The 16,126-nt window shown below is 41.0% G+C and overlaps 1 protein-coding gene across 1 annotated transcript; it reads right to left on the reverse strand.

Annotated features, from left to right (window-relative positions):
* Positions 1-1,764: 1,764 nt before the first annotated feature.
* Positions 1,765-4,605, reverse strand: Rasl11a (RAS like family 11 member A). Its single transcript, XM_027928906.2, has 4 exons — positions 4,300-4,605; positions 3,867-3,923; positions 3,689-3,768; positions 1,765-2,464 (listed from the first exon to the last, which is right to left on the reverse strand). Exons 1-4 carry the CDS (start codon positions 4,421-4,423, stop codon positions 1,997-1,999), a joined length of 729 nt encoding a protein of 242 aa, XP_027784707.1. The 5' UTR covers positions 4,424-4,605; the 3' UTR covers positions 1,765-1,996.
* Positions 4,606-16,126: the final 11,521 nt, after the last annotated feature.

Consider the following 16,126-nt stretch of genomic DNA (forward strand, 5'->3'; position numbering starts at 1 on the left):
ACCCATATTAAGGCAGAGGAGTCTTTAGAGAAAAACAGGAGAGAGACTGACAGAACTGGAGGCTGGATGGATGTGAGGGTGATATACAGCTTTGAAATGATTCCAAACACTTACACGGCTTGCTCTGCCAGGTCTCTTTTTGGAGTGTATTCCTCTTGTCTTTGAAAGTACAACATCATACCAGAACCCACATGGGAGAACTTGGAGGGAACTCCCTCTTCCCTAGGGAATGTGATATCCAACCTTATCAGACACCATATGTGAGTTACTGTCCTAGTTACTGACCTCAATTACTGGACTTTGAAATACATATACACAAAAGCTTGACATGCAATGGCAAGGCTACCGTCTGCAGGCTGCTTCTCTGAAAACCTAGAGCTCAGGCTGTAATAGGGTGATACCCTATTAACATTGGAGGGAATTTCCAAAGCCTTACCCACTGCTGTGGTCTGGATGTAAAGTGTCCACTGAAAGCTCCTGTAACAATTCAGAAATATTCAGAGGAGAAATGATCAGATTTTGAGACCTGTAACCTAATCAGTCCTAGTTTGAATGGACTAGGTGCTAACTGTAGGTAGGTGGGGTGTGGCTAGAGGAGGTGGGTCACTGAGGGCATGTCCTGAAAGGTTGCATCTTTTCCTGGCCCCTTCCTCTTACTATCTCTGTTTCCTGGCCCTGCATGATTGAAGAAGTGCTGCTCCACCACACTCTGCTGCCATGATGTTCGGCCTCATCTTGGGCCTAGAGATATGGACTCAGCCCACCCTTGAAACCATGAGCCAAAATGAACTTGGCCTATTCTGTGTTGTTCTTGTCCAGTATTTTGGTCATAGTGAGGAAAACCTATCACACCCACCAACACCTGCACCTCCCTCTAGATTGAGAGACCTCACATGTCTTGTACTCCACTTCATTAGTTAAACAGCTGCTCCAGATAATTGTATAAAGACACACACCTCAGGGGCTGGACATATAGTTCAGTGGTAGAGTGCTAGGCCTTGGATGCAATCGCCATTACCCTCCTCTGAAAAAGGATTCACCTCAAACTTTAATTAGACTTTTCTTTCCATACAGGCCTGTTTCCATTCTAGTCGAGCAATGGGACTCCAACAATTGTGGAGCTCACTCACTGTGGATTAATGTACCTCATCTATGGAAGCTGTTCCTTGGAAGGATAGTTCACATTATTTCCTTAAGCATTGTAAACTTAAGAAAAATTTTCTTTAGATACAATATACAGTAATTCATGAAACCATATTTTGATCATCTCCTTATTTCCACCATATTCAACAGAGGGTCAAGGAGACAGGAAGGGAAGGAAAATTTTGAGACAACTCCTGGATGGTAAGGCCCACTTACTGACTTAAGGAATTCTAGATTTTTTTTTAATTGCTGTTGTTTTTTCTTTTTAATGAGTAGAAAGACTGTACTTGTATTTGCACCAATAAATAATAATATTCATGATTTGTAACTTTTTAGCATCAGCTCACAATGTACCCCTTCCTGTGAAAATCACAGTGTCAATTTCATGACTGTGGCAAAGTGCACTAATTAAAGCTATCCTGCAGTTATTCAAATCCCTTTCCTCCTCCACATACTTTCTTTCTCCCACAGCAGACTCCCTCTACATAACCCACTCCCTACTGAAAGACACCAATCAGAGTTCAAACTCAAGGCAAGCATTGAGCAGTTCTGGGCTCTGGTGCAAGTATGATTTCTATAAAAAGACATTAGAAAATAAGGAGCAATGTTGCCATTTTGCCTTTAATGGAAAAGTGGCTAGCAGTTACAGTTAAAAAAAAAAAAAATCTTTTATTTAAAAAAACTACCCAACTTCTAGGCAATCAGTTTGAATTTTTAGTAACACACATACACTTGGAAACCAATAAAGTCTTTATAAAAATAAACTCTGAATGTGTGATTAAAAAGGGAGAGGTCCAGTCTTTGTAGCTGCACAAATGCATAATAAAAAGGACGTCAGTCTGTCTGAGATGTTTTACCCCAAGGTGGAGGGTGCTTTTACTTTGGAAGACAGAGCCTGCTTGAAGCGTCTCTTCAGGTCCTGCATGTTGGGAGAGCGAGGCCGGGGGATGATGGAGGCCCTTCTCCGCTCCCCACTGAGGCTGTGCAGCTTGCTCACTTCTTTGCAAAGATGCTGAAACACATCACAGACGTCTTCGTAGTTTTCACTAGTGGAAATTTCAAGGAATAGGCTGCCTAGCTCATTGGCTAGCTGAATACCATCATGCGTTTGTACCTGCCGGGCATGCAGAAGGTCCCCCTTATTGCCCACTATGATGACAGGGGCTTTAGAATCAGGATGAACCTTCCGGATATGCTGATAAAGGGGCCGGATGGACTGGTAGCTGTCATAGTCTGTGATGGAATAGACAAGAAGAAAGCCCTCGGCCCACTGCACGCACTTGGATAGAGAATCAATGGCCTGGCTGAGGTTGTCTTGGGCCTGAGGAAGATCAAAATGAGATCGGTCAAGGAAGCCCTCGATGAGAGGCAAGCTCAATTATAACATCAAAGTAACCCTTGAAGAAACACTGGGAAAAGAAAAACACTAAATATAGTTTACAGGTTCTACCCAGCTTCTGCTAAAGGAGACTTTTAACAGGGAGAGTGCAAATTCTTAAACTCCCTGCTTGGCTTATTTTATTTGCTGATATCCATGGGATATTTTTAAACCCTCTGCTTGACAGGCAATCTCTGGTGAACCCTGGCTGACTGAAGAATTACTTCAAACCAGAATGGCTCAATTTTTAGGGAACTAATTCATAATAAACAAAACTTTGAAAAGAAGCCAAGATAAATATCTATTCCCAAATCTATGAAAATATTTTTAGCAAGCAACTTCTTGAGAATGTTACAGAAACAAATTCCTCTCTTTGGGTTCTTCTCCTCCCTAGAAGGGATTAGCAATTAGTAACTTGTTAGTTAAGTTACATTCCAGAACTGGCCAAGGGGTTATCTGATTGCAATTCCTGACTTGGGGGAACAGCCAGTAACAGAAGCACTCCAGAAGAACTTGCTAACCAGAAAGACCCTCTCCCACCAGAATCCCACCAGTTTTTTCTGTTTTATTTTGTTTTATGTGATGCTGGGGATGGAACCCAGGACTTCATACATGCTAAGCACATTCTTTACCACTGAGCTATAGCCTGAGGCTGGGTTTGCTTTTTTAATTGTTTCATGGTTGATCTCTGAAACTGGTAAGACCCACCTAAGTAGTGATAGTCTGCCAGGGCAGCAGAGAGAAGTGTCAGGGAGCTAAGAGGAAGCTACTTCTTCTTTTTTTTTTTAAATATTTATTTATTTATTTATTTATTTTTTAGTTTTCGGCAGGCACAACATCTTTGTTTGTATGTGGTGCTGAGGATCGAACCCGGGCCGCACGCATGCCAGGCGAGCGCGCTACCGCTTGAGTCACATCCCCAGCCCATAGGAAGCTACTTCTAACCAACCTCACCTTGGAGGACTTCCAACACTACAATTTCCAGTCCCACACTTGTAGACGGTTGACTCTTACATTTAAATGTATACCTTTAGCATGTCACTGGGACCCATAGCACAGCCTCTGACCAGCTATATGCTGGTCTCCCCTCACCCCCACCCTGGCCCCACTTCCATCCCCCACCCCAGAATGTTCTAGCAGGGGCTCTTTGCTTCTGGCAGTCTTTACCTGGATGCCCCCAGGAGTGTCCTGGATCTGCAGAGATAGCTGGTCTCCCTCCACATAGACGAGACGTGAATACAACTTGCCTAGAGAAGGAAAGAGAGTTTGCTTTTAAATTCCCACACTCGGATCAGCAAAAAGAAACATGAAGGCACAAAAATATTGATTATAAAATTATTTTAACCTGTATTCGGCTCATAGTCGCCAATGAATCTCTTGGTGAGGAAGCGCACAATCATTGCTGAAAAGGAAATAGGCAAAATCAATTCAAAGAGTAGAAGACAACAGCGACGGGCCTCTGAGCCGCATGCACGCCCTGAAGCCCAAGGTTCTGCAAGACCGGAGGTGCCATAAGTTGGTCTCCCTCAGCTTTTATGAAGGGACATACTGGAGGGACACTTCCTCCGGCAACCCCATTCTCAAACAGGCGTCCACCCCAGCGAAAGTCTTGGAGTATGCGCCCAGAAGAAGCAGGCGGGCGTAAAGGGGCCGGGATTGAAGGGAGACACTCTTAGCACCAAAACGGCCAGATTCATCCGGTCCCCAGCCCTCCAACCTCCACCAAAGCTCCCTCCCTGGAGGACCTCCAGTTGTCGCTGCAGGTCTCCGCCACTCACCGCTCTTTCCTACACGCCCGGCTCCCAACACCGCTAGCTTGATGTCTTTGGGTAGGAGGTAGTCGGAGGAGCACTCAGGAATGGGAGCCAGCAGAAAGTGCCCCGACATGTTGAGTGGCCGCATGGAGCGCGTCGGGCAGAGAAGCGCGCAAGCCGAGCGGTCCCGGCCTCGACCGCACCTGGAATCGGCTCTCGAGCGGAGAGCGCGGGAACACCGGGCGCCAGGACTGTGGCGGAGGCCAGCCTAGCTGTCAAGTTCCGCGGCTTTAAAAGCGCTCGGCTTGCGGGGGAGCGCGGTGGCCGCCTCCAGCTCCTCCTATTCCCCGCCCCTTCCCGTAGCGGCGAGCTGGGGCGGGAGTAGGGTGATCCAAGGGGACCGTCACCGCGGGCGTGCGCACCATTTCGCAGTCTGACGCGCAGTGCTAGGGAACCTGCACGGCTCTGAGCTCGCGAACCCTGGAAATACGGCCACCAGCCATAGAGACCATCATCCTGGCTTTCAGGCTGTATCTGGCACTTCCCCGGCCCCCTCCGCCCCACAGTGGCCAGTTTGGGTCACTAGCTCTGTAGGTCAACCTGAGATTAGAGATAATGCAGGAAAGAAAAAGGGAAAAGTGCAATTGGTCGGATATTTCTGCAACAATGGAAGGGATAGATTCCTGTGGAATGTTGCTTTTTATTTTCAAAAGGTGCTGAGAGGTGACATTCTTTTGGAAAAAGGGACGGAGGAGGCAAGAGCCACCCCCCCCCCCAACCCCTCCAAGTATCACTCGGGGTAACTACAGTCACTTACATGTGAAGTCCCCTTGGGGGCAGTCGTTTGCAGCTCAGCATCCAAACCCTGGCAGCCCCTGCCCTGCTGGCGCAGGCTGAATTGACTCATTGGTAAACAATGAGCATTCCACCTGCTGAGAGCTCTGGTTCTGGACTAATTCTCCATCATTAATTCTGTTTACGCACTTGAGTCACGGATTTACTTCATTGTTCAAGTATTTACTTCTAGATACACGGTGGAGTTTAGAGAGGGGGCGGGGGAAAGGGAGGAAGAGGACACAGAAAGAGAAAAATGGCCTAGTTCTTGGAATTCAGGAGCCCACCATAGTAAGGCAGGAGCCTAATAAAGACCTCATGCTTTTGATCTGCTGTTTTCCAAACTCTTCTGTCCAACTGCCTATTAGCCCCACCCTATTCATTCCCTTGCTCTATCCTGGCTTTATCAGTTTTTGCTGCTTGACAAACCACACAAAATTTAATAGCTATAGGACAACAATCCCTGCTTGCTATTGCTCACAAGGCTATACGGTCAGTGGGTGAGTCATTTAATCTAGGCCAGGCTCTGCAGATCTTGGCTGAGCTCTTTGCTGCACTAACAGAGTTCCTGGTCTTGGGAGAGGCAGAGAACTGGCTACTGTGCTCCTGCATCGCTCAAGTCTGACAACTGGCTAAAGGCAATAATGGGGGAGGAGCAGTGACAAAATCACATGTGTTATATCCAGCAGTTTGGAGGGCTTATTCTTATGTGGCGAGTTCCAACCGAGTGAGTGGAAGTGGACAAGACCTCTTGAAGCCTTGGCTCCAAAGAAAAAAAAATCACTTCTGTTGCCTTCTGCCAGCCAAAGTAAGTCATGAGGTCAGCACAAATTCAAGGGGTGAGGAAATACACTCCACATCTTTATGGAAGCAGCAGCAAATTTGCATTTGAAATAGCTAGGACAGAAAGCAATAGAGAATGGGATCCATTTTTGGAATTGAACACACTGATGAAGGTGCCTCCATGCACCCAGCAGCCCAAGCAGGCCTGTGGAGCTGTCCTTGACCTCAACCTCTCACCCTCTCACATTATCGGTTAATCACCACATTCTATTATTTCTACTGCCCTGTTTCTTGCTGTCTCCTCTTTTCCATCTTTATTGCTCTTCTCATTTTTCAACTGAAGAATTCTGAATAATCATGAAATAGACTAGAATAAATGGTAATTCAGTTTACTTGTTGCAGAGTCTTCTCTGATCACTGCCCACCCCTATCTTGCAATTAGTTACTCACTCTCAGGGCACCCTTGGCAGCATTGATCACAACTGTCATTACTTTCTGGTGGAATGTTTGTTTCATGTCTGTCTGTAGAGGGTAAGAACCCTAGCTTACTTCTATCGCTAGTGCCCAGCATGTAGTGGTACCTGGGACAAAGACCTCAATCAATGTTTGTTTATTGGCTGACTTTCTGAATGAATAAATGGATGAATGATGGCTTCACTGTAGGAACTAGAAAAAACAGAAGTCATACTTATGACCATCATCCCTTGCATTTGTAAGCAACTTGCTCTCAGGAGGAAGCATACCAGGAAACATCTGAGGTAACTGGCCCTATTTAAGTTGTACTGACTTTTGGCTGTTCACAAGGCAATCTTCTTCCATTATACTTCAGTTTAACAGGAAAGACCTGAAACAGGGCACCTTCCTCCCTGACAGAGGAAGAGGCACTAAAAAGGAAAAAACTGTTTAGGAAGCCACTGTGAAGCTGTTAGGAGTTGTTGGGTAATTCCGTGATGGGGTCTGGCACTGTTTACAAGATGGCTCTGCAGCACTGAGTTTTCACCCAAACAGAAAGGGAAGGATTATCTTGCTTTGTCTCTTTTATTGTGAAATAAAACAATTCTCACAAGAACTCAATCGATTTTCCCTTACATTTCATGGGCCAGAGCAAAGAAATCAAGAAAGAGATGATCCATGAAGGTTGGGATTGCCATGACTAGCTTAGGTGATCATGGGTACTCCCGGAGGATGGACACAGTGCTGCTCCCATTCAAAATTAAGAAATAGAAGAGAGCATGGCTGCTGGGTAGCAGCTAAGGGGATCTGCCACAAACCCACTTCACTTTTCTGGGGTGAAAATGCAGAACTTTCAAGGGAAAAAAAATGAGTCATTTTTTATTAAATCTTGAGCATATCTGTTTACCTCATTCCCTACTTTACATCCCCTCTCTGGAATAAGATTATTTTAGTTTAAGATCACCCAACAGTGAAGATTCCTAAGACTATGCTTTGCTCAGTGGCAATTATGCTCCATTTCGCACTTACCCTGCACTTTGCTTAGAAGAACTCAAAATGTTATTCTATCCTCCTTTCATTTACAAATACAGATAATCTGTGACCTTGTAGAGATAATAAGCTACTGAAATGAAGAATTATAAATAGCATTTCTCAAGTGTTGCTGCTTGTGTTCTGCTATTTCATTTTAGATTTCTTTGTGTCCAGAGTTATGTAAAATTGTGGTGCAACCAATATAACACAGGCATGCTGAAGTAGTTTTAAAAAGATAATAGAAATGCGTAGGCAAAGACTCAAATACACAAATCTGTGGGTGTTTAGAATGAGTATGAAGGTCAGAATTTAGTAATACACAAATAACATCAGACTTGGGAAATTATTAACTCTTTACCAGTCCAACAAGAGCTTGAATTCTAGCCCTTGGGAAAAAGGGTCCTCCTCTAATTCATGAACATCGCGCACCCCACCATCCATAACCCAATATCAACTATCTTTACCGTGTATCCTAAATCCATCGATAATGAGTTTCTGGTGCCTCAGACTCTGCTTTTGAGGTACTTTCCCTAGAATAGGAATGATGCTTCTGTCCTCTACTAATTCCCTATATTATTTTAACAATAGTCAAAACTGTTGAAAATCTACTGTCTGCAAGGCTCTAGTACAGAACACAAAGAACAGCTAACTTTATATTATTAAACATACAAAGCACCAGACACTCCTGCCTGCCTTCACAGACATCCCTGTTGTAGTGAAATTAATTATCATTTATAAATTATTGAATTTAGCAAAAAAATATTCTCAAATATTATCTCAATTCTTAACATTTAAGTCTTTATCAAACCTGTGTAACAGGTTAAAAAAAAAAAAAAAACTTCTAAATTAGGGTTCAGACAAGCTACATTTAGTAGTAGAGACCCTAAGCCCTCTGACTGTAAATCTGCCCCTTTCCACTGGTGTGGAGAGCAGGATGAAGAATACTCTGGACAGGTAAATGCAAGGACAAAGCAGATCAGGTGTAAGCTCCAATAGGACAACTACAGGGAGATCAAATCTGAGATGAGGGAGATATCAGGGAGTTACAGGGAAAGAACAACTGATCTCCAAGCCTGAGTAGTATTTGATAGGTGGAGGCTCAGAGGGAGGGTAAAGACATATGAAGTTGAGTGAAGAGTATGTGCAAAAAGGTAAGAAGGTAAATGGCAAGTCTGAGGAAATATGAGTAGTCTCATAGAGGAGAGACATGGTGGGGACCACAGGATTGGGGGCCAGCCTGTGGATTGCAACATGCACCTTGCTAAGAAGTTTACCAGGAAGCTCTGAAAAGGTATTGAATGTTCTTGCAAAGGGCGACTTTTCACAGGCAACAGTGTTAACGCTAGGAGCTACAAAGAACAGATATGGATTCTCTTCTCAAGGATTTTAAAACAATTTACTTACTCATCTCCCATGAGCAATTAATTTTCTTTTCCTGCTCAGGTGGAGCAAAAGTAAAAATCCAATTGCATCTTGAATTGAGCTATCACCTCATTTTCCAGAGACTAACTAAAGAGTACCCCACTGGATTTATTTTCCAACCCAAATAATTTCATAAAGCTCTAATCTTGATGGAAAAGTATGAGAGCAATTTCTCTGAGCCCTTTCCATTAATGGCTTATGAGATGGTCTGTCTGGTGCTCCCTCACCACACACTTTTCACTATTTGGAAAGAAACACAATACAGAATCTCAGTTGTTTATTCATTTCTCTATACACATTTTCCACCTTAGCATTAACAGCTGCAGATTCTGCCTATTGTAATGAAAAACTAGGAACCTAATAGATTTTTGTGCTGAGTTTTTTGCATGCATAATACAATTTTCTCCCCTTAAGTAGGGCTGGGAATGGAGAAATATGGCATAAACACTCATTGCAAGTAAACCCAGTTTCAAATGATTATTCTTGTGCTCAGAAAAGAATAAGTCCACCTTGTTTGTATTTTACCAATTCTATCACTAAATTTTAGGAATTTCTTTATAATATTTTAGCATTTTTCTATCCCAATACAGAGAAATTGTTAATGCTATACTAGTGGGAATATGGAAGAGATATGAACCCCTTTTTTTTAAGAGAGAGAGAGGGGGTGGATTTTTTAATATTTATTTTTTTAGTTTTCGGCAGACACAACATCTTTATTTGTATGTGGTGCTGAGGATCGAACCCAGGCCGCACGCATGCCAGGCGAGCGCGCTACCGCTTGAGCCACATCCCCAGCCCCTGAACCTGTTTCTTTGTTTTTGCCACAATAGAGGAAAACTTCAAAGAATATAAGTTTGGGATTGGGTTCAACTGAACAAAAACAGAAGACCTCAGAAGATACCAGGCCAGATAAAGAGACAGAATTCAATATTTCAAGGGGATATGCAGTCTCATTTAGTGTCATGGCTCTAACAGGCTTAAAAAAAAATAGGTGAGAAGTTTTATAGTTAGAATATTTTTCTTAACAAAAGGGAATTGTCTGGTAAGAGGTGAACTTATAAATTCACAATTTGTGGTGGTTGCTCAATATTTTAAAAACTTGCATTTCAAGGCAGACACATAATTTTGTCAGCACACATAAACACACATTGCTCAAATCTCAGATTTTTAATTCGTCTCTCCTTTTACACAACTTTCTAAATTAATTGTATAATATTTGTAGGACATTCACAGGGAGAGAGTGTAAGCTTCAGCAAATGTGAGCTCTGTTACTCAAGTGTATCAGAGAAAGTTAAAGACAAAGATAGGTGGTTCTCAAACTTAAGCATGTTACTTAATTAGCCAGAGAGCTTATTATATTGCCATGCTGGGCCCTATCCCCAGAATTTCAAATTCAGTAGGGGTAGATCTGCTCCCTCCCACCTTCTGTGCTGGGGATTGAATCCAGGGCCTCTGGCACGCAGGCAAGCACTGTGGCACTGAACAACTTTACCAGCCCTCCATCTGCACTTTTATCAACTTTACCCAGATAATGCTGGTGCAGCTAGGTAGGGGACCATACTTTGAGAACCACTGGCTTAGATCATCCAGAAAGAACTTATAGAGAAGGAAGACAGTAGCAAATGTGGAACATCAAGGAGGTGCCAAATGGGTAGAAGAACCTGAATAAAGATGATAGAATCCTCTGGTAGAAAAGGAAAATTTGTTGGTCTGGTTTAATATTAGGGAGCTGCAGATTAAACTGGAAAAAGGTCTCCAAGTTTTTTAACTAACAAGTTCTGAGAATACAGTTGCATCAGAGTGGTGGAGGTGGAAACCAAATTTGTCACAGGCAACCAGGAAATTTAATTAGGAAAGAGACCAGGAAAGCACAGGAGACTGCTTGGTTGATTTGCTAGTTTTCTGAGTCTGTTGGCTTAAGTCAATGAAGACAGAAATGAGTTATCAAGAAGAGGACAAAAACAAGAGCCCTGTGGACACTGACTCCCCACTTCCATTCCCCTTTTACACTCCCCCAATAACTTCTGGCTTGTTTTGTGTAAGTATTCATGTCTTTCTGTCCCTCTATATTGTCACCTCCTTAAGAATGGTGCCTTATTTTGCTAAGAACCTTTCAGTTTGAATCAATCCCATTTATTGCGCTGTAGGAGTCTTATTTAAGGCAGGCAGAGCCAACTCCGACAAGATGAAGATTTGGAACTACTTTTTCTTCTATTAGGTGCAGGGCCTCTGGTTTAATTCCTAGGTCCTTGATTCACTTTGAGTTTTGTGCATGGTAAGAGATAGGGGCTTAATTTCAATTTTGCTGCATATGGATTTCCAGTTTTCCCAGCACCATTTGTTTAAGAGGCTATCTTTTCTCCAATATGTGTTTTGGATTCCTTTGTCTAGTAAGTATGAGATAACCGTATTTACGTGGGTTTTTCTCTTGTGTTCTCTATTCTGCACCATTGGTCTACAAGTCTATTTTGGTGCCAATACCATGCCATTTTTGTTACTATTGCTCAATAGTATAGTTTAAGGTCTGGTATAATGATGCCACCTACTCCACTCTTGTTGCCAAAGATTGCTTTGGCTATTCTGGGTCTCTTATTTTTCCAGATGAATTTCATGACTGCTTTTTCTATGAGGAATGTCACTGGAATTTTGATTGGGATTGCATTAAATCTGTACGGTCATTTTGATAATATATATTCTGCCTACCCAAGAACAAGGGAGATCTTTCCATTTTCTAAGATCTTCTTTAATTTCTTTCTTTAGCATTCTGTAGTTTTCATTGTAGAGGTCTTTCCCCTCTTTCACTAAATTGATTCCCAAGCTTATGTTTGGATTTTATATCCTGCTACTTTGTTGAATTCATTTATTAGGTTCTAGAAGTTTTCTGGTGGAATTTTTTGGATCCTCTAGGTATAGAATCATCATCGGTAAATAGTGATAGTTTGAATTTTTCTTTTCCTATCCGTATCCCTTTAATTTCGTCGTCAAATTGCTTAGGCTAGAGTTTCAAGAACTATGTTAAATAGAAGTGGTGAAAAAGGGAATCCCCGTTTTGTTCTAGTTTTTAGAAGGAATGCTTTCAATTTTTCTCCATTTAGAATGATGTTAGCCTGGGGCTTATCATAGTTTTCACAATGTTGAGATAAAAAACAATCCAGTGAGGTGAATAGAGTGCCTACAGAATGGGAGCAAATTTTTACCACATGCACATTAGATAGAGCACTTATCTTTAGAATATATCAACAACTCAAAAAACTTAACACCAAAAGAAACAACCAAATCAGTATATGGGCCAAGGAACTGACAGATTCTTCTCGAACATGATATATACAATCAATCAAAAAATATACAAAAAAAAAAATTCAACATCTCTAGCAATTAGAGAAATGCAAATCAAAAGTACTCTAAGATTTTATCTCACTCCAATCAGAATGGCAGCTATTAAGAATACAAACAGCTGGGCACCGGTGGTGCCTGCCTATAATCCCAGCAACTTGAGAGGCTGAGATAGGAGAATCACAAATTCAAAACCAGCCTCAGCATCTTTAGTCACTAAGCAACTCAGTGAGACATTGTCTCTAAATAAAATATAAAATAGGGCTGGGGATGTGGCTCAGTGGTCAAGTATCCTGAGTTCAATCCCTGGTACCAAAAATAAATAAATGTGAGGATGTGGGGAAAAGGCACACTCATACATTGCTCATGGGACTACAAACTGGTGCAGCCAATCTGGAAAGCAGTATGGAAAAAAACTTGGAATGGAACAACCATTTGACCTAGCTATCCCACAAGAACTTAAAAACAGCATACTACAGGGAAGCAGCCACTTCACAGTTTATAGCAGCACAATTCACAATAGCTGAACTGTGAAACCAACCTAGATACCCTTCAGTAGATGGATAAAGAAAAATGTGGTATATATACACAATGGACTATTACTCAGCATTAAAAAAGAACAAAATCATGGCACTTCCAAGTTAAGTGGATAGAGTTGGAGAATATTATGCTGAGTAAGCCAATCCTAAAAAAACCAAAAGCTGAATGTTTTCTCTGATAATGTGGATGTTGATTCATAATGGGGATGGTTGGGGGGGGAGCTTGGGAAGAATGGAAGAACTTTAGATAGGGCAAAGTGGAGGAAGAGGGAAGGGAGGAGGCATGGGGATAGGAAAGATGGTGGAATGAGATGGACATTATTACCCCAAGTACATGTATACAGACAAGAATGATGACTCTATGTAAACAACCAGACATGAAAAACTGTGCTCTATGTGTACTATGAGTTGAAATGCATTCTGCTGTCATTTATAACAAATTACAGTAAATAAATACATTTTTAAAAAATGGTGCTTTATGCTGTTGTTGTTCTGCCCATCTTCCCCAGTAGAGTAAGTACCAGTAAATATTCCCTAATGTGCTAAAAGTATCTATAATCTCATAAAAACTCAGACCCCCTTCCCAACAAAACATATATTGGGTCATGGTAAATACTATAAGGATAACAAGGGATAGAAAATAATATATAGGATACAAAGAGACAGACTTGATAAAATCTGAGCAAAAGCTGAATACTAGGACGAAACCATGGGGACCTATGAAGCATTCCCTACAGAGGAAACATCCAAGTACAAAACCTCTGAAGCAAAAATGTGCTTGGCATAGCAAAGGCACAGCAAGAAGGCTAAGTGTGATTGAATCATCCTTTGGGGCAGAATGTTGCACAAGTCAAAGAGGCTGCCACAGCCAGAAGATGGAGTGTTTTGTAGGGCAGCATCATTGTTCAAACAATGAGGCTGAATATCACCCAGAATATAAAAGCATTCAATATTGAGAGAGGTCAGAAAGACCTAAGAAAGCTTGCAAAGAGTAGATAAAATGAAACCAGGAAAGTGTTCAAGAAACCAATTGAAGCCAAACCCAGTAATAAAGAAATGTCACATTTTCTCCAACCAAATTAGCAAAGTCTATAATAATCAATGCTTTATGAGAGTGCTGAGACAAGCATTTTCATGCACTTAAGATTGAATGCACTCTGTACAACACTTTATGAAATCAATTTATCAAAACCAATCAACAACCTATAAGGTACACATATTTTTAAATCTTGTGCTGTGCTTGTGAGAAAGCGTTTAATTCAAAAACACTAAAAACACAAATTCATAGTATTTCCACTGATGTTTTAAAAAATAGTGGTGCTGTACATAAACACATTCTTATTTTCTGAATATGTGCCCAAACGATAGTGGCTCTCTAAGCCGTCACCCTTCCTTCCTTTCTTCTTCCACATCCAGCTTCACCAGTCCTCTTAAACTGAGGTATTATATTCCGTTTCCTTTTTGTTGTGTAGTACTAGGGATTGAACCCAGGGTCCAAGCGTTGAAACTGAGCGACACTCCCAGCCCTCATTTCCTTTTTGAAAAGTCACAATTATACTTCTTTTCATGAGATTGTGGTAAAACAGAATCATAGCCCTTAAGGACATAAAGAACCTCTAAGTGAGAGTAATATGATTCGCTGGGCAATGAACAAAGTAATTTGTCTCCTGATGCTTCCACATAACACAGGTGACTGAATAATCCCAATTACTCATGAAGCAAGTATTTACCTGAACCTCAAAATTTAAGGAAACGCTTGTTTTCTTAAATCCATATGAAAATAAAATTAAACACACAGAAACTAGAATTAAAATACCTATTCATTTTTATTTTTTTTTCTTTTTCTTTTTTTTCTCCCTATTCATTTTTAAATAGTGTTTCCTATTACTCCTCTAATTTAAAGAGCATTTATTGAATACGCAATGTGCTAGGAACTAAGAATGCAAAGTTGAATGACAGAATTTAACCAAGGCAAAGGGAAGATAAGTAGCAAAACCTCTAACATGGGAATAATGTTGTGGGAGCATTTAAGAGCTAGTCTTTCTCTGATCCCAAGTACTTTGTTCATTTCTCTTCTTGCATCAGGGATGCTAACCCCTATAACACTTAAGCTATATTGAACAAGCAGGAATTCATCATTGAAGCAAGGAAAAGGCAAGCACATGTGCAAAGGAACTTGAAAAACCAAGTTTTTCTTAAGAGATAAGGCATAGAGTAGAAAAATTATAACTGGAAATTAAAAGGAAAACAATTTAGTAGGAACTGTTACAAAGGATTAGACGTATGGTAGTGTAAGGGTTTCTACATGTCTGAACTCCCTGAGTCATTTTTTTTAATGAATAAAACATGGTAATCCCTTCTCAAACCTATCATTAAGGTAGCTGTCATGAGCCCTTTAAGTGTCCCACTGAATATAAATAAAAACTAAAAAGAGCTGGGGATGAGGTTCACGGTATAGCACCCCAGTATTGCTAGCTAAAAAAAATAAAATAAAAATTTCAACTTCATATAGTACTCAATCCTAAGAATATATAAAAAGGGGTGGGGGGATCATGTGTATCCTTAAAAACTATATTTCTCTACTCAGTTGCAGTGAAAAATATGAATATGCAGATAATAAAAAGCTGGCAGTTACTGATTGTAAGAGCATGTTAAGTGCATTATAAATTATTCCCATCTAATCCTTTAATAATTCCTTTTACAAAAAGAAAACAAAGTCACACAGGTCAAGTAATTTGCAGCATATAACAGTAACTTCTGAACTTGGTAGCTGATGGAAGAATGACTAGATGAACAGGGCCAGAAATAAATAGGTATGAAAGATATTCAATTTTAAAATATACAAAGTGGGGGACATGTAAATTTAAGCTGACTTCAATTTGGTGCACAGTAGCCCACTAAGTAGGACCCATCAGAAAATATAAGACAGGAACTCCAGCTGATCCAAGTTTTGTTGCTTTTGGAAGTGGTGGTGAAAAACGAATTTCAAATACAATAATCATCCACTTAAAGGCAACCCTCTAGAAAGTGAGGATAGTTAATAGCTATTATGTTAAGCATTCAGAGAGATCCAAGTCCAGGTCTGCTTAGGCAAAAGCAGTATCTATTTCCTATCCTGAGAGAAAACTACAGGCCACCAATTAGGCTCTTTTCTCCAACCACAACATTTGCTAAATAGGCTACAAAAAGGAAGATGGTCAAGTCCGGAAGCATGTACAGAACACTACTTAAAAGCAGTTACAAATGCAAATAATACCCTGCATTCCATCAGATCATAATGGAATAAAATTAAAAGCAGCTACACACACAGTTAAGTACAAACTACATTAGCAGAACTAGAAACGTGGAAAACCTAGTTAGAAATAAAACAGACTGGGGCAAGAAAAAACAATTCAGGAATACTAATATTTCAAGGATGAAGACTAAGGCTGTTAATTTTTTTAAATGAAGTAAAA

Source organism: Marmota flaviventris, chromosome 4 (assembly GCF_047511675.1).
Source record: "Marmota flaviventris isolate mMarFla1 chromosome 4, mMarFla1.hap1, whole genome shotgun sequence".
Taxonomy (NCBI): domain Eukaryota; kingdom Metazoa; phylum Chordata; class Mammalia; order Rodentia; family Sciuridae; genus Marmota; species Marmota flaviventris.

What these genes read in the sequence shown, in the direction of transcription:
- Rasl11a (XM_027928906.2), bottom strand. Translation starts at nt 4,423, where the DNA reads ATGCGGCCACTCAACATGTCGGGGCACTTTCTGCTGGCTCCCATTCCT. An exon ending in CGGGCGTGTAGGAAAGAGCG is followed by an intron (nt 3,924 to 4,299) that starts GTGAGTGGCGGA and finishes TTTCCTTTTCAG; the next exon opens with CAATGATTGTGCGCTTCCTC. An exon ending in CGACTATGAGCCGAATACAG is followed by an intron (nt 3,769 to 3,866) that starts GTTAAAATAATT and finishes TTCCTTCTCTAG; the next exon opens with GCAAGTTGTATTCACGTCTC.